We start from the raw sequence: 18,819 nt of genomic DNA, 5'->3' as shown, positions 1-18,819 counted from the left end.
AAAAAAATTTTCCTTCACTTCGGCCGAACCCGCTGTAGCAGGATCGCACAACGTTGACTTTTGTGTTTAAAACACACCCGGCTTTAGTGGCATTGACTTCCATTTCTTACATATTTTCCAGTCATTTATGGATTATTGAGATTGCATTGGCGTTGAAAATTCACTTTGTGAGAAAGTGGGGAGGAACGCTGGGAAATCTATGCATTGCTTTTCATACAAGATTATGAGACGGTGGTCACCAGGTTGGAGTTTTACCGAATGTGACCGGCATAAACACACGCTTGCATCTGAAGCAAACCTTGAAGCCAAAAAAAAAAAACAAAAAAAAAACTTGCAATATTCTGCTGCGGAATAGTTCAATGTGAACTTTTCAAATTGTTTGGGGGTTTGTTTGACCTGCATGAAAACACGCAAACAAACACACACAAGTGAAACAAGGTGACCAATATGCAATACGTATGCATGTGTGAGCTTGAGAAAGAATGATTGTAACTTTCACACAATATGTAAAGTCATTCACCCCTTCACCGTCCCCTTCTACCATAAGGTTGGATGTACGCCGCGTGGTTCAAGTGAGACAATTCCGATTTGTTTTGATGGCACAATTGGCATATGGAATACCCATGGAAACCATAAATCATACAAAATGTATTTGATACTTTCAAGAAAAAAGGGCCAACTCTGACAACAATTTGTCACCGTTATTTGATATACAGTGATCGCTCCTTCATAGTCGGGCGATACGTTACTGGCTGAAAAGTTGCAATTGAAAAACATTTTTTTCATGGAGTTTAGTATTTAAAATACCTCTAAATAGATATATTGGATTAAGTCATGAAATCGGAATTGGGCACTTTGACCTGCAGTGTAAATCCAGCCAAAGAGGCCTGGAAGCTTCCGTGAAGGATGACGGCTTTTCTTTCTATGAAATGATGAGATTTCTGTACATAAATAAGAGCAAAGACAATATCTGCAGGTGGCCTATGGACTCGGCAAGTAGTTTGATCTGCACTTTACGAGAGAACAAGGACACTCTATGGACCAGACGACATTTAGTCCTTCCGACATGATTGATAACGCTGACAAGGAGATATCAATAACAATGAAGCCAATAATAATTACAGTAACTCAAGCGTTTTGTGTTTTCTTTGCATTTCAGTCTGACTTCCGACAACTCCCTTTTCCCCCTGCAAAGCTAATTTTAGCCCAAATCGATGAAAGGCCTCCATTGCTGCTATTCTTGGCGTGTTTCTGCGTCTTTGTAGCCGCGGCGAGGCGTGCGGGAAATGTTGAAAACGCCTCGCGGTGTCTTCGGCATCGCGCGAACGGTGCACGCGCTCCCTGCAGCTTGGAAATGAGCAGAGACTGCGCTATTTTTAGCCTTTTGGTTCTGGAAGGAGAGAAGAAGAAGAAGAAGAAGAAGAGGATGAGACAGACGGAAAGGAGCCTTGAAAGGAATCAAGTTGCACTGCAAACATATTGACAAGTACGAGCCATCGTATCCAAAGATGGCTGCCCTTTTAGGTTCGGAACTGACTAATTTCAAGCAAAACGCCATCTTTTGGTCAACTAAATACAGAGCCTCAGACATGGCTGGGAATACATTATGGCCATATTATAGATACTGTACAATGTGCGTACATAATGATAAGTTGTGACCACGAAATAACGAAGTCGAGCCAATGTACGATAAGATAACATTGAATGATGAGGAATAAGAATCATGAAAATAAATAAATTAATTAACAAACTTACAAAATTAAATGAGGCATTTGAACCTAAAAAGCACAGTATATATTACAATTGCAGTATTTGAGGACTGTAACGTGTTTACAATAGTCATTTTTTATTATTAAACATTTTTATAGTTGTATATAATGTTAGCCATGTTCATTAATTACATTGTATTATTATTGTTTCTTAGTATCTTTATTATAATACAATATTTAAATAATAGATACCCCTAAATCTGAAAAGGAATCTTTAAAAATAAAATCTTTGATTTGATCATTCATTATTAATATGCAGTGGAGCGCACCAGCGCCCTCTTGGGGTGATAACTGGGATGGAACACTGAGCAAAACTGACTGTTAAATGAGCGGCTGAGGTGTTGGGCCCAACATCGCCTCAAATCCATTGTCCAATCAGGTGGCTCATATATTGTCGCTACACAGCTCACAGCCACTAGGGGGACTTTTTTTCCCCCCGCCCTGTACATAGCAATAACATGCGTGTTTTTGGAATCGAACCCGCAATTTCAGAACTCGGAGGCAGCCATGCTCACCACTAGTGGACCGTGCTGTTCTTTCAGCATTTTAGCCCCACACAATTATTCATTTCTTGGTCTCTCAGCATCGAGCGCCAATGGCAATTTTTGGCCTTGAAAAGGATTAACACGAAAACAAGCTGCATTTTTTCAAATCTGGTTCCGCATTTCCAGGAAACAGGAGTTCCGTGTCGTCCCTCTGGGGGCGACACGGGGGGCAAGTTGAGGTCGGCCGAGTGGTCATCGTTGCGGAACCGTACATGGAGAGCCAAGTATTATTTGCGGATGGTACTCAGCGTAAAAGGTAGGATACATTCTTTCAGCTGGGCCTCAATTGGGCCATTTTCCTGGGAGGAGTCACGGAATTTGCATTTCCGTTTGATTTTGGGCATGTGTCCTCGAGACTTTTTCTGTTACGATAGACATGACCACCCAATTTCCGGTCCATCGGAGAAACTGGTTTTAGGCGTAAAATTTTTTTAAACTACTTTTCGAGAATCTTTGCAATAATCGTCAAACTCTTTCGCAGCCCACATGAAATGGCGTGCGTAGATAAGCGTCGAAATTTAGCGTCACCTATCCGTCGAAAATAGCGTCGTCCGATTGGGGCTCATTTAGACGAATTCCGTCGTAGGAGTTCGCCCGAAACGTTAGCTTCAAACTAAAATGGCCGACTTCCTGTTCAATTCGGGCCACGGGTCGTTGAGACTTTTTCGTGCATCCTGTTATTATAGACACATCCACCGAGTTTGCTGTTGATATAGTATAAAGCTTGTGTCAGGGGCTATTTTTTTCAGACTTTCCAGGGTCCGCAACTGAGTGAGCTTTGGAGGGGTCGTGTGCAGGACCCACCAAAATATTGTTGACTTCTCCAGCGTACTGATTGCTCCCAAAAGACAGTTCAAAATAACAATCAACACATTTCCTAACAAGACACTGAGCTCTCTCGTAATTTGGCAAACACGTGCAGCCGGCGTATTTAAAAGAAACTAAAGGTTGTCTGCGCCATTGTGGGAGTGGACAAAGCAGAGGATTCGATGCCCGCTGTTCACATTTTTACGAATGGAATTCGTCTGATATCCAGCACATGTACACGGATTTCAGAATCCGTCTGCCTGTTCCCAGATCAAATTCACCAAAATCGCGTTAGACCATCGGTCTACCTACTGCACCAGGACTTAGACGGGATCCCAGCAGACTTAAGTTTCGACCGACTTTCATCCACTGTCACAATGCGCTGGGCGCATGTCTAAGGACACACCCTCGCTGCCCCGGAACTGCCAGCTTCTTGCAGACTGATCTGCCAAATCGGAAAAACACACGCAGCGACCCTTTCGCTTGCACAAAAATCAAGATATGCCATTTTTTTTGCGCTCTGCCGCAGTTGCGCCGTCTACGAAAGTAGAGCCCTGAGTGTGAAAGCTAGTTAGTTTAATGTGTGGAGAATGTGGAGGACTCACTCTCTAATGGGTCACCTTTTTGTTGAAGCTGCATTTTAAAAGGCTTTTTATGGCTTTCATCACAGTGACTTTCATGCTCTGTAGCAGTTTGTGGGATAAAAATCCCATAAACGTTTCATTTCCCTAATTATATTTTTATTTTTCCTATTTTATGAACATGTTTTTCAAGGGGGAAGCAAGTGGTTAGCATGTGCTTCACAGTTCCGAGGATCTGGGTTCGAATCTTGCTCTAGCTTTCCCATGTGGATTTTTTGTACGTTTTCTCTGGGTACTCCGGCGTTCTCCCACCCACATAAAACATACGTTAGGCTCTTAGGTTCTGAAGTCTCTAAAATGTTCATAGGTGGGAATGTGAGTGTCAGTTCTTGTTTGTCTATTTGGCTGGCTGTGGCTGGTTAAAATGCTGAGTGGCTAGTAACTCTGGGAAACCAGTAGCCATAGTGGCTGACCAAAACGGTTCATGTCAAGCCCTGTTCATCTTCCATGACAACATTCATAGCAGTTCACAATCATCATGTATTTCATAACATGACAAAAACCTAAAGACTTCAAATAAAATAAGCCATGCTCACCAGAATCCTCTTTTGCTAGCTGTTGGGTGTTGTCATTGCTAGCTACGCAGTTGTTTCCGCTCTGGAAATGGTAAATAAATACGGGGTGTAGCAAACCAGCTTTGTCCAACCTTTCCTCACAATGTGCTTTTTTTTTTTTTTAATTCAGCCTTGGAAATGAATCTTTCATGTTGTCCAACATTAACCCCAAATAAAGTTCAGATGTTCTAGTAAGCTTTCCCTGACATTTTTGTAGTTGCGTCTCATAGCACAAAAACCTGGCATTTGAACAGGGGTGTGTAGATTTTTGATATCCACAGCATAAGGTCAACTAATTACTGTATATACCACATAGCTTTGCTGCAGTAATATTTCATAAGAAAGATGTTATTTCAGGCATGCGTGTGTATTAGCATCAGAGATTAGCACGATGTGCATTGTTCGGGCTTTAAAGCTGCTCTCCTCAGATAAACGCCCCGTATGGGCATCAAATGACAGGAAGCTCTGAAGTGTTAATAATAATAATAATAATAATAGTAGTAACACAGCCACATTAGACTCCTTGTATTGTGCAAACATTGGATGCCCTCATGCAGCACAAATTGTAATAATTCATTTTCAGTGTAGCTGCCGTCGCTTCAAAGCAGTTACTGTCATTCTTGCGTTGCTTCGTGAAGGCCTTGAAAAAGTGACTGACGATCGGCAGCAAATCCACAATCCGACGACTTGTGTCCAAAATCATCCACGGTCATCGGGTTCTTATTTAAGTGGGGTACACACGTCCCGATTTTTAACATCGAAATGTGAGCGACTCCACGCAGGATGAAGTGTGCGCTTACTGCTCTAATAGTGTGTTGTGTAAGATTGTCGCGTTGCCTCCAAAAGTGGGCAACGCGTGACGATAATAGGGCCGTGTAAAAGTTTCATCTGGCCAATATCTGCGATTTAATATCATTGTCAATGATAGACAATAGCGGCAATCGGGCCAAATTTGAGCTTTTTCCCTGCGTGGCGATTAAATACAGCAAAGGCCCGATTGTCCGATAGTTCGAAAAGATTATCCTAAACAATTATCCTGTGGTGTGGGGTGTGTTAGTGATTTAAAAAAAAATTTTTTAACATCCCTAATTTTTCACTTCAGCTTTCTTTGGAACAGGGATCACTGCGTGTGTGTGTGCATGTGTGTGTGTGTGTGTGTGTTTATCATTAAACTTGGCGCGTTGTGAGCCAGAACTATTATTAACGTGACAAGCGCCGTTTAAATCGCCTCCACAGCAGCCCGAAGGAATGTTGAATCGGAGGGGATGTCGGGAGCACCGACATTCACCAGCACGCGACTGTCTGGTAAAATGTTACATACTTACAATTCGACCATTGTTATAATAATCAATCAGACAATTATTTAAGATCAACAATATCATTCATATCTGTAGTGAAGGGCGATACCGCTGATGGTGTTCTGTGGGACCACGAGATGGCAATGCACAGGATTTCGAGCCTGTTCCAGACCGTGATGTTGGTACGTAACCATTTTGTTTCCAATTCCCCCCTGCCTCCAGCTAATCAGTGCATGAATTCATTCTTAAATATTGTCTTTATTGAAGTAATTAGATATTGACATTAAATAAATAAAATATTGTAAGAATGTACTTTTTTTAAACTTCATTTTGTGCTATATATGTATAAATATATATGTATTTGCGATTGCTATTTTATGAAATGTATTTGACATTTTATTATTTTCTTTATTTTGTAATTAATTTAAATGTGAAAATATAATCCAAAGTAATTGCATTGAACATTTTACTATTTTACTGACTTCATATTTAGTCATTTTACTATTTTACTGACTTCATATTTAGTCATAAAAATGCTTTTAGTAATTTAATTTATAATTATTTATATTTTTCAAATATATTTTTTTATTAATTTCACTTTTAATATTTTGATATTTCATATAATTTTTACATTTTAGTAACGTTTCAGTTATTTCACTCGCAACGGTTTCAGTTATTTCACTATTTCAACTGCATTTTAGTTTTTAGATTTTATTTAAAAATATTCATATTTCTACTATTTCATTTCATGATGTTTTAATTTTGATTTTTAAAAATATTTTTTATTATGTATTAATAATGTTTGTATTAATAATAATTGTTCGGATTGAATTTTTGTATACGTATATAGTTATATAAGCTAAAATATATATATATGTATATATAAAATCCTTAAAAAATAAAAGCTAAACATCTAATATGACCCAACGGAGTGTAAGAGGTCAGCATCAAATGACAGGCCGCTCCGCGATTGGTTCGGTCGCCATGGTCCCTCCCGCTTGTCACGGCAGACCTTGATATTAGCGAGATTAGATTACTTGTCTTTTGATTAGTGAATGCTGGCAAGCATCCACGCGTGTCGACCAAGCGTGCGATATAGTTTAGTGTGGAGCGGGAGGGGAATATTTCGTGATGGGCCGCGCTGCTTTTAATCTGCTTAGCACAACTGGACCACAGCTGCAGTCAAAATGCACACACACACACACACACACACACAAAGGAAGTGTGACCCTGCAAGCAGAAACAAACAAACAAACAAAATTCCAGGTAAGTTTTTTTTTTTTCTTTGTCTTTTTGTGTTTTGATTGCTTTCCACAAGAGTATCAGTGAAAACAAGCCAAAGGGGGGAATTGTTTCCAGCAGTATATACGTGTACATACGTGTTGCAGTTGTGTATCTAGTGGGTGAATAATACATCACAATACATGTGAAGATTTTGCATATATATATAGTATGCATGTATGTATGTATAAATGTACACTATGTTTATATTTCAGTTTTCACTTTAGGATGGATCAATAGAAGAGTTTGCTATTTAAAAAAAAAAAAACTTTTTGTCTTCAGTTAAAAGTGTCAATATGCATACAAGAATACATAGTACATGAATATGATCTGTGAAGAAAGAAAGAAAATCCCTCTCTGGCGCCATCTTGTGCTTGTAGTTTAATTTGCAAGAAACCACTGTGCCTGAGGAAAAACAGTCAACGTGAGACAGAAGGTATGAATGACTGAGTGACACTCATTTTTTGTGCACTTGTGGGCACATTCACAGCAGGCTATTAGTACCACTTTCGGCCTACTAGTTCACAACTAAACCTTACTGGTAAACGACTGTGCTGCACTATTAACACTACGAGGCACAACTAGTAGGCATGTGTCACAACGTTAGTAGCCAACTGGCTCGTACGAGCAGATCCAAAATGCCCAGTAGTAGTTTTACCTTTCTAGTAACATGCAATTATCATACTAGTCGGCCGAAGTCGTCCTTTTAGTGTGCAAAAATGTCATACCGTAATGTAAGGCAGTAATGGAAAAACTTTACGGCTGTACTTGTGTGCCGAATTGTCTGGATATCAATGGTATCGAATAAATGCTCAAACAGCTTGCCATACACGTGATCCTTGCTGATTATGATTAATATTATTTTTATTATTTTCATTTTATTTTTTTATTATTATTATTATCACTTCTTTTCTGTCATTTACAATGTCAGTAGAGACTGGTGTTTTGCAAGCGTGTGTTCCTCTTCACACAGACACGAGCGTGCTGATGGGAAAATTGCTTCGTCAACATCGACTGTTAGCAGGTTGAGGTTCGAAGGTTCAGCAGCAGGGGGAGGTGTTGAGCGTTTGCTGGATGAAGTGCAGCGTTGAATGACAGGCAGAGGAAGGGGACGTCTCAGTCACGACTCCCACGGGATGCTACGGCGGAGCTCATGCTTGAGCCGTTTACCACAGCCCCGCTCACTTTTACCGACAGAAATCACTCGCCATCGATTCATCCGCGCTCCCGCCGTCGTGTCGCCACCTTGGCCGTCGTTAACTGCGATGCGAGTGACCGCCATGTTACTGCATTGACCTGTATTGTGATACTGGTGGTATCCATGGCAAATTTTGTAGTATTGCATTGTGAGTTATTACTGCGTGTTTGGTGGTTGTGGAACATGGAAAATATGCTCCCACAGTCGAATGAGAAAAGTGCTAATACCAAAAATATATTTGACCTGTATCGTCATTGACAAATTATTGCAGCAATAAAAATCACCAACCTTTGAATAGAAAATATCTATTGTATAGTATTGTTGTCTTGGACCTACACATGAACATAGAACTCCAAAAACAAAAACAAAAACTAGAAAATTGCCAATATCAATAGTGTTGCTATCCAGACTATTTATACTATTTATACGTGATACTGGTGGTATACCTGGAAAAATATGAAGAATATTGGATTGTAAATCACAAGCATTAGTTCAGTGGTCATAAAACTTGGAAAATATGCTCCAAAAGTCAAAACAGTAAAGCACCAATATCGGTTTTGACCTGTATCGTGATACAGTTAATATCGTTGGTAAGATATTGCAGTGTCATTGTATTGCATCAACATAGTATCGATGTGCTAACAATTTTGACCTGTATCGTGATACTGCTGATAACGTTGGCACACACAGTCGAACACGAAAAGCACCAATATCCAAACTCTTGCTGTCCTGGCAATTTCGACCTGTATCGTGATACGGTTGGTATCGTTGACACATTTTGTTATAATATTACATCGTGCATTAACACACTATTGTGTTACTATTAAATTCGCAAAACATCTCGCCCCAAAAATGAACAAATATCAATAGTGGTGACAATTTTGGCAGCAACAAAAGCACCAATATCAGTAGTATCAATGTGCTGATGATTTTAACCTGACACTCTGAGTGGAAAGTTTGGTTTGTAAGGATGGATAATTGTACTAGTTTGTAGAACTCAAACAAATGGGAAACACATCCCTGCTTGTGTATGCGCATGTTTGTCCTGCCCTAACCTTGCATGCACTTGAGCCTCCCTGGTCTATGCATACGTTGTGAAGTTTACACTCATGGATGCACACAATGAGACCCCCCCCCCCCCCCCCCCCCTTCCCCGCCCTGGAGGCGACGGCCTAATATGACGGATAGCCAACGCTCGACTGTAAAGACTTAAGATGAGCTTTTTGTGGGTGGGAGAAGGGGGGGTGGGCGACCTTGACGTGCTCCGTGCAGGCTGCAGCGGTGCCGCTCGCACCGCAGTGTTACAGGAAAGCGGGGGCGACCCGCAGCACCACGGCAGCACACAAGCACTTTGCTTGGAAGCGGGTAACATTAGAGTCTCGCCTTTTGCTTCCAAATTGGCCGCCCTGCTGGTAAAACGTCAACGAGGAACTTTAGTTGGAAAGTTTTCAAGGTCAAGTCGCTGCTGGAATTCAATGTTTTATTCACCACTGGAATACTTGGAGCTGTTAATTTAATCTGTTCTTAACTGAGCCACTGAGAACTAGAATGGGCTAACGTTAGTGTTGTCATTTTTAAGTTAAGCGCACAAATAAATAGAGGAAAGGCTTATCTTTGAGATGAATACTAATCTAAATCGAGAGTCAGTTCCAATTTTGATACATAGAGGAAGTCCACTATTGCGTTCAACACTCTTCCAGATTCATCAGCGCAACACTGGGCCAAAATCCCAGGCAACGAAGTTCAGACATTGATGCAAGACTCAGAAAGCAAGTCGTGCTTTAGCTTGGGTTTCAGTACATCTGCATGTTAGTACATTAAAACTGAATGCTACTTATCAATCGGTCATCTCACATGAAATATTGACAGATTTTGGACGCTTGGACTTAGACCACTATTGCACTAAACTTTTTTTTTTTGGGTTCTCTAATCCCAGTTTGTTTCTTTTCTTTAAAGCAACCTACATTATACTGAACTAACCTAAACTAAAGATGATGACAGTACATCGGCTGTGGATAAAATGTCATTAGGTGAATTAGGTGCACTTCGTTGTGGTTTTGGGGTAGAACCTTTAGGCACAAAAAGTTCTAAATAGACGTTTTTGAAAATTATTTTTACAATTATAATTCGAATTTTAAAAAAGATCTTGCAACATTCCTATATCCATTATACATACGTATGTATTTATTTATTTGCTGAATGTTTAAATATCTTCGTAAAACCTTTAGCGCAACCCATTTTCATCTATTCAAATTATGCAAAATTTGATTCTTTTAAATCTTGTCTTATTCATTATTTTAAATGATTGTATAGTTTTTTTTTTAATCCCTGTAAAAAGATTACAATAATAAGTGTGGATGGTGCATTGATAGACTCCTACTTGCTCCAAATGTATGCCTCGCACTTTTGACAAGGTCAATGAAGGAGTTATTTCCCCTTAAAAGTGGCACATGTTTACGGCACTCAAGTGAGGGTGTTCCTCACACATGTGAGATTTAAATTAAAATAATAATAATAATAATAAATCAATAGTCCTTTGAAATGCTTTTACCTAGCGTGAGACGGGTAGACAGATGTGTGCATGTGCGCAGGTGCTCTGTCAGGTATTGTACTGTATTGGTGGGTTGGGGCGGGTGCACAATGCAGTCTAATCCCCAAGGTGACGCCGGATTGGACGATCCTAGCGTGTGTGCATGCTTACTCTGCGGGAAGGACAAAAAAAGCAAAGCGGTTAAAAAAAAAAAAAGTGGGAGGAGGGGTGAGTCTTCCTTCACACCACGTCAGGCGTTAAATCTCCTATCACTGAGCTGATGCTCGGGGGGGGGGACATTCCAGGTGACCCCCCACCGTGCCCCCCCCCCCACCTCTACCCCTCATCCCACCATCCCTCCCTCAGTATTTCAAACCTTGCACGAGTGTGTGTGTGTGCGTGTTGTTTTGTATTTGTGTGCATGTGGCAGCTCTCGTTTCCTATCAGGTGTTCAATTACCCAATGGCAGCTTTGGTAGGGACGCTCTTGAGGGGGAGTGCGGGCGAGCTAGGAGGGTAGAAGTGGAAAAAGAAGAAGAAGTGGAGAGCACTCCTGCCGAGACAGTAAGTGAGTGGGTCATCCTTTCAGATTGTTTTGATTTGTTTGTGTGATGCTGAAGGTCATGGGGTCATTGTTCAATGTCAGCTCACGAGCAGATGCAAAGTTTGGGTTTTTTGTTTTTGGCTGACATTGCACAATCGGCATTTCTTTATTATCTTATGTCTCGCTCCTGAATATTTGTGCCTGTGCTGCAATGCAAAAAAAAAAAAGTCTTCAACAAAACGAGTCCAGTTGCCTCCATTCAACCTTTGTCGATAACCTTGACCTGAATGACTCCTACCATTGTTTGTCTTTTCCAGGGCCAATAAAATGTATAAAAATTCATCCTACAGGGTTGAGTCAGTAAACAATGATTTTTTTATTTTATTTTAAAAACTCAAATGTACTTCAAAATGTGGTTATGTGCACCACTGTGAGGCTGTTTTTTCATATTGTTTTTGTTGTTATTTATCACCATGTATTTGTGCGTGTCATATATTTTTCAAATCTTAATTTACTTTTTTTTTTCTTAACAGTACTCATATATTTGTCTGTGTTTTCTTTTTATTTAATTAAATGTTTTATTATTTTATATATTATTAAAGATGTGTTTATTCATTTATTTTATATGTAGCTATATATTTTGTGTTATATTTTTTCAGCTGTTTTAAAAACATTTTTACCTTATCCCCCCACGTAAGGCTTTTTTAGCCCTGCAAACTTTCCAATCATAGATGAGTGACACAGAGCAAAGAAATAACGAGGATATGCAAAGAAAATTTACAAAAATAAAACAGGGGGAAAATGACCAAAGTGCAGTTTAGATAGTGTTTCGATATTGTTGTTGTACATTAGGTAATGATATAAACATGAATGGATTGTTCTGTTCGTCAAGAAAACATGAAGAAAAATGTTGAGCAATGGCTAAAAAAAAAAAAAAAAAAAAAAAAAACAACTCGGAAAAAATATTTTAAATTATAAAACTACATATAAGAACAAGGAACAAATTAAGTTGGTTTACCGGTTGAATCCAAACAGTGTAAAGTTTTGACAAGGCAACATTTTGTATTGGATGTCATTGGATTACAGGCGCAGGTGTACCTGATGAAGTATCTGCAATGTTCTATGCAGTAATATTGTAACACCTGATCACACACACACTCACGCGCACACACACGCATTCATTCAGTGTAAGCAGTTTCCCGGGCAAACCTGCCGAGGTTTCACTTCTGTCATGATCTCAAGTTGGAACATTTGCAGGTATCAGATGGCGAGTTGTGTGCTGATGCTAACAAAATAGGACAACAACAAAAACTTCTCTCCGTTCAGGTTACGCAGAAGACTGAAGCTGCCTGGATGCCAGCCAGCAGGACCAAGGTCCACGCGGGATCCCCACCTGCATTCCTGACGGCCGAAGAGACGGACAGCGATGGAGGTTTGCACAAATATTACAGCAAATAAGGACCGAGACCTGAATGAAATTGCAGAAATCTGTAATTGATACTAATCATTGTTTGGCCTATAGATGCCACAAGATGGCGGCAAAGCAATTCAAACGGATAGGATAATAAAGCATCAACACCATGCATTTAGCATGTACGCAATCACGGGCCCATGTTACATAAACGACTGTATTCAGTAGTTAGATTATTCAACAGAAACAATCCACCTTTACATATGGAATCATGAATAGTGTTAGCTAGTTTACTAGGCTAAATAACACGCTACCACAAGCTAACGTGACATCACCCATGGGCATGCGCGCTTGCACTTTACACTAACGGTATTAAGTCATTAAACTCACCTTTCAGCATTTACACAAAATAACGGATTTTCGCGGAATACAGCCAAATTGTGACACACAAGCTATTCGTAGCGGCATAAGACAAGATTTCAGTTTGACCTCTGACCAGGTGCATTCAAGGACCACCAACAAAACAGAACATCTCAAATGCAGACGCAAAAACATTATCCATGAACAACAAAGATTCCCCCACATGCCATCAAAGCACTACTTTTATTGATTTGGCTTCAGCACAACAACAGATAAAATAGGTGATTTTCAGGGAATATCAGTGTATGGACCCCAATTTAAAAAAATATATGCAAATCCATACAGTATGTATTGCTTACCACATACAACATCGTTATTTTTCTTCTCTCTTTGATTAGATTTAAATTTATTTTCATTCCTCCTCAATGCTGCGTTTGTATTTGTTGTTACTTCGTGCGGTATCTCTATCTAGGTTCCTCTGGTTAACTTCGAAAACGTGGACGATGTGGGCATCAACTTGGGCGACCCCAGCGACTCGGGCTACCCGACGTCGCCCACGTCGGAGGCCCAGGATCCCGAGCCCTCACCCCGCCGCCTGCCGTCCCCGCGTCTGTCCCCTCGCTGGTCCCGCCGTGAGGGTCCGTCCCCTTCCACGCCATCCAAAGCCACTTCCAGTAGCTGCAGCCTGATCTCCAATCTAAAGCTCCTGGTGAGCGGCGAGTCGGGTTCTGAAGGCGTCTTCAGCAGGATGCCGAGGGACTGCTACGACAATGAGGACTTGTTTGAGAAGATCGGCGTGGAGAACCGAGACCATAAGGTGGTCATCAATGTCTCGGGGCTAATGTTCGAGACGCAGCTGAGCACGCTTAACCGGTTCCCGGAGACTCTACTGGGTGACCCCGTCAAACGAATGCGCCACTTCGACCCCATGAAGAACGAGTATTTCTTCGACCGTAACCGCCCTTCTTTTGACGGCGTCCTGTACTTTTACCAATCTGGCGGGAGGGTCCGCAGGCCAGCCAACGTCCCATTAGATGTCTTCGCCAGTGAGATCGTCTTCTATCAGCTGGGCCACGAGGCCATGGAGCAGTTCCGCGAAGACGAAGGGTTCATCAAAGAGCCCGAGGTCTTGTTGCCCACCAACGAGCTCCAGAGACAGTTCTGGCTCCTGTTCGAGTATCCTGAGAGCTCCAGTGCCGCCAAATCCGTTGCTCTAGTCTCGGTGTTTGTCATCGTCATCTCCATCTTTATCTTTTGTCTGGAAACGTTACCGGAGTTCAGGGAGGGTAGCGATTTCACTCCCGATGCGGCTCATGTTGTTAACGGGACCAGCGGAGGTTCAAGTCCTCACCCTGCCCCCAAAGACATCCTAGCCTACCTCACGGACCCTTTCTTTATCGTAGAAACCATTTGCATAATCTGGTTCTGCTTTGAGGCAGGAGTCCGCTTTGCCGTGTGTCCCAGTAAGAGCGACTTCTTCAACAACATCATGAACATCATCGACATCGTGTCCATCATCCCGTACTTTGTCACGCTGGGCACGGAGCTGGCAACCACTCCCGACGATGATACCAACTCCAGCCAAAACATGTCACTCGCCATCCTGAGGATCATCCGCCTGGTGAGAGTGTTCCGCATCTTCAAGCTGTCGCGCCACTCCAAGGGGCTCCAGATCCTGGGGCAGACCCTGAAGGCCAGCATGCGAGAGCTGGGCCTGCTTATCTTCTTCCTCTTCATCGGCGTCATCCTCTTCTCTAGCGCCATCTTCTTCGCCGAAGTCGACGAGCCCCAGACGCAGTTCGTCAGCATCCCGGACGGATTCTGGTGGGCGGTGGTCACCATGACCACGGTGGGCTATGGAGACATGTGCCCCAGCACCATAGGCGGCAAGATGGTGGGAACCCTGTGCGCCATCGCCGGCGTGCTGACCATCGCGCTGCCCGTGCCCGTCATCGTGTCCAACTTCAACTACTTCTACCACCGAGAGACCGAGCAGGAGGAGAAGCGGATGATCGACGCCGCCACCGAGGCGCAGAAGAGCACGCTGGCCGACAAGTACGGCAGCGCGGCGTCCTTCGACAAAAGCACCTGGAGCGTCGAGAAGAATGGCTTCAACTCGTAAAGCAACATTTTCCTCCGATCATTTTTGTACTGCTGCAGCATGATGACACTTTCAAGCCTTTACCTAAGTTGTCTTCTTTTGGACAAAGTGAAATATGCACAAGTCAGCACAAGAGGGACCATTTTAACAAATGTAAATTCCATCTGTTCATTTGACATATTGCTGGGCTACTAGCGCAGAATTGGGGACAAGCCCTACCGTGAATAATGAAACCCACAAGTAATTGACGCCCCCCTAAAAAAAAAATTTTTTTGTCATTCCAGAATTGGAGGAAAATTTTGGCAACAGGGTTTTGGAAAATCAGACGCTTATTTTATCTTTTTTTTTTTTTTTGCTATTTTTTTTAAAGGAAAAAAGAAAATAAACCATCAAATAATTTCTTTTGTCCAGCCCAACCATGAACAGTACACATTGTAGACGATTTTTATTTATCGTATCATATATTTTGTATTTTGCTTTGTATACCACAACAGATACCCAGTTCCCTGAAAAACATATATTTCGGAAAAAATATTGCTGAATCAATCGTTTATCCTTTACAATTACATAAGGAAAGTAAACGTTTATTTGAATTAGACTGAGCATTTAGCTTGATGATGTAATTTCTGCTCAGTCATGTAGCTTACTTTTTTTATTTTTTTTTTCCTCTAGATGGCTAAAAAAGGTTTTAGTAGCAGGGTTGCCTATATGTTGAGAGACAGCTTCAGAGCATAATTACGACTACAGTATATAAAATGTCTGTGACAAAATTAAACGTTTTAACAATCACAAGGAAGACATTGAGAAAATCCTAACAAAACAAAACAAAAAAAAAGCTGATTTAAAACTTGGACAAAAAATGTCCTCCAATTCTGGATTGACCATTGGTCCAACTATTATATAATGAAAAAAATAAAGATTTACAATGCAAATGATGCATCTATTTTAAATCATTGTGAACAGTTGTAGTATTGTAAATGTTCTCTTTGTTCTCTTTGTATAGGCATAATGTTCAGTCATAGGGGTGTACCTAATGAAGTGACCCGTGTCCTCTCCAGCCTGTCCTTGTGACGACCTCCCCAACAGTCCCCTCCTCCGTTACTAAAACAACAACCAAAAAAATCATTAGTCGCATGTGAAGCTCCACCTTATCGTATTCAGCTAAATCTACGAGAGGCTTTCAAGGATGCTGGGACATGTCCACGCTGTGCGAGACATCTTCAATTGTTGTTGTAAAATGATATATGATATCCTGTATAGTTTGCAAGTTTTAGTAAAATATCAATCAAATGCTAATGGGACAAAAAAACAAAAACATGCATCCACATTTGATGTTTTCTTGCCAATTAAGCATAATTACGCAATAGAACATTTTTAAAGTACAATTTGAAGAGCTTGTTGAACGATTGCGCTGAATGATAATCTCCACATACGCACTTTGTGACGCTCAGGAAAGCACATTTATCATCACCGTGTGACATACTGTAAGATTTATACTTTGGATAAAAGGAAGGTGGGTGGGTGGGCAGAGGGGGGGCAGAACACAATTCACTTTGCACACTTTAAACGAAATAAACAATGTATTATTTATATAGCATGGCATGCAGAAATGAGGCTACTACTAAGGTTTGACATAACGAATGTAGCTAATTATAAGCATTTTAATGGTCTAGTGATAATCAAATGAGACTGTTAGACGTGCATGCCGCATTTTAATCATGATAATGTGACTCCATGACACATATAAATGGAGTTTATATAGCAACGGCCATGAATGTAATCTTGCAATAAATGTACTGTATGCAATAATGTTGATGTGGGCATAGGGGACCCCTGTTTGACCCCAGGAACACAGCAATAATGAAATGGGAGGCAATAAGATGTAAAGGCAGCATCATTTAGTGACTTGGCTACTCAGCACTTTATGCTTGGAAGAAGCACTTATTCTTGCCGAGTACACTTGAGCCACTGACAGCTAGAGCGGGCTAACTCCATGTTTGTCATTTTGCAGGCGAGTGCAAAAAAAACATTTTGGCACCGATGAACCAGCAGAAGTGCAAGAATTGGAACTAAACCTTGATTTAGACCAGGATTCATTTGAAAGATATGCCTTTTCTCTATGCATTTATGCACGTAACTTCAAAATGACAACAACAACAGCAACAAAAAAATGGAGTTGGCACACTTTAGCTCTCAGTTATAATGAATGAATGAGTGAGTGACGTTTTATTTATTCTGTAAGTAGTGCCTTCCATTAAACATGCATGCTATTAACTGTCTGGAGTCAACCGCTCATTATTTGGGTGATAACTAATATATTAAAACAAGGGCAAGCAGCTCACAGTCCACTCCACTGTCTATTATAGATTATTTTTCATATAAATATATCAATATTTGTATTTGTATTTGTAATTGTAATATAAATATATCAATATATATATATATCTATATATATATATATAGATATATATATATATGTATATATATATATATAATATAAATATTGATATATTGACAACAAAATCTCTCTCTCTCTCGCTATATATATATATATATATATATATATATATATATATATATTTGTCTATTCTAAATGTTCATGTCTGATAGTTTACAATTTTTGTATGTAGTTGTTTTTGTCTAATATTTTGGTATATTTGCATGACAAAAAAAATCTATAATAATTTAATATTACTTTATCTTATAATTTGTATTATTTTGTTGTATTTTGTCATAGTTTTTGTAATATTTGTTCATTTTCCAGCTAAATGTTATACATTTCCATAACACTAGTATTTTTTATAAAACAAATATATAAAATTTTGTGTTATTTTTAAACATTTTTTTAAAAATTATTTTGTCATTATTCTTATATTTTTAAAGTAAGGTTTGTGGGTTTAATTTATTTTTTTCAAATATTTTATTGCATTTTTAATTACATATATATACATAAATACTTTTACGCTGACATTTATTTTCATCTAATATTTTTTATAAAATTTCTAATATATATATATATATATATATATATTCATTATCTAATACTCCTGTGTTTTTTTCCCTTTACTGTTTTTTGTATATTTCTAACAAAGCTTTGTGCTTTTGATAAATAATTGTTATTATTTTCAAATATGTTTTATATTTTTTGTCATAAGTTTGTAATTTATTTAACATTTTCTTTTTTTCATGTAATATGCTTTATTTGTACCTAATATTTAATCTTATTTTCAAATATTTTTGTATTCCATCACAATATTGTTGTTGATTACGGTTTCTTTTTTCTCATATTTTCTATTTTTAATCATTTAATAAATATTTTAGGTTTTTTTGCCAATATATAGACGGGCGCACGGACTCTCCCAGTAAAACGGCAAAGTGAGTAAGCAGATGAATAAAAGCATCATTTGCAGAGAACAAAAATCATTGCGTCCTTGTGCGGCTGGTGGATCACTGACTGAATGACGGGCATCAGGCAGGCAAGTACACGCACACACACGCACACACACACACAGGTGACTCTCACAAGGTCGACGCCGATGTGATGCTGCTGTCATTTATAATTCATCAGATATTACACCAAAGGAATCCGGAGGACTCCATTCAAAGGTCAGCAGAAATGTGAAATGTGACACAGCAGTTTTACACCACTATCTAAAAATATGTTATTTGTGAGGATTTTTTATCTAATATTTTTGTGCAATAGTTTATATATATATTTGTTTTTTTTTGGGGGGGGGGGAGATTACTGTCATAATGTTATTTTTCATATTTTGTTTCTATT

At 39.8% G+C, this 18,819-nt stretch overlaps 1 protein-coding gene across 1 annotated transcript; it reads left to right on the top strand.

Annotated features, from left to right (window-relative positions):
- The first annotated feature begins 9,307 nt into the window (after nt 1-9,307).
- LOC133408518 (potassium voltage-gated channel subfamily A member 10) lies at nt 9,308-15,059 on the top strand. Its single transcript, XM_061687516.1, has 3 exons — nt 9,308-9,458; nt 11,071-11,186; nt 13,410-15,059. The coding sequence occupies exons 1-3, from the start codon at nt 9,308-9,310 to the stop codon at nt 15,057-15,059; spliced, it is 1,917 nt and encodes a 638-aa protein (XP_061543500.1).
- Nucleotides 15,060-18,819: the final 3,760 nt, after the last annotated feature.

The sequence above is a fragment of the Phycodurus eques genome, chromosome 10, assembly GCF_024500275.1.
Source record: "Phycodurus eques isolate BA_2022a chromosome 10, UOR_Pequ_1.1, whole genome shotgun sequence".
Taxonomy (NCBI): Eukaryota; Metazoa; Chordata; class Actinopteri; order Syngnathiformes; family Syngnathidae; genus Phycodurus; species Phycodurus eques.
This window is presented reverse-complemented; position numbering and strand designations above follow the sequence as displayed.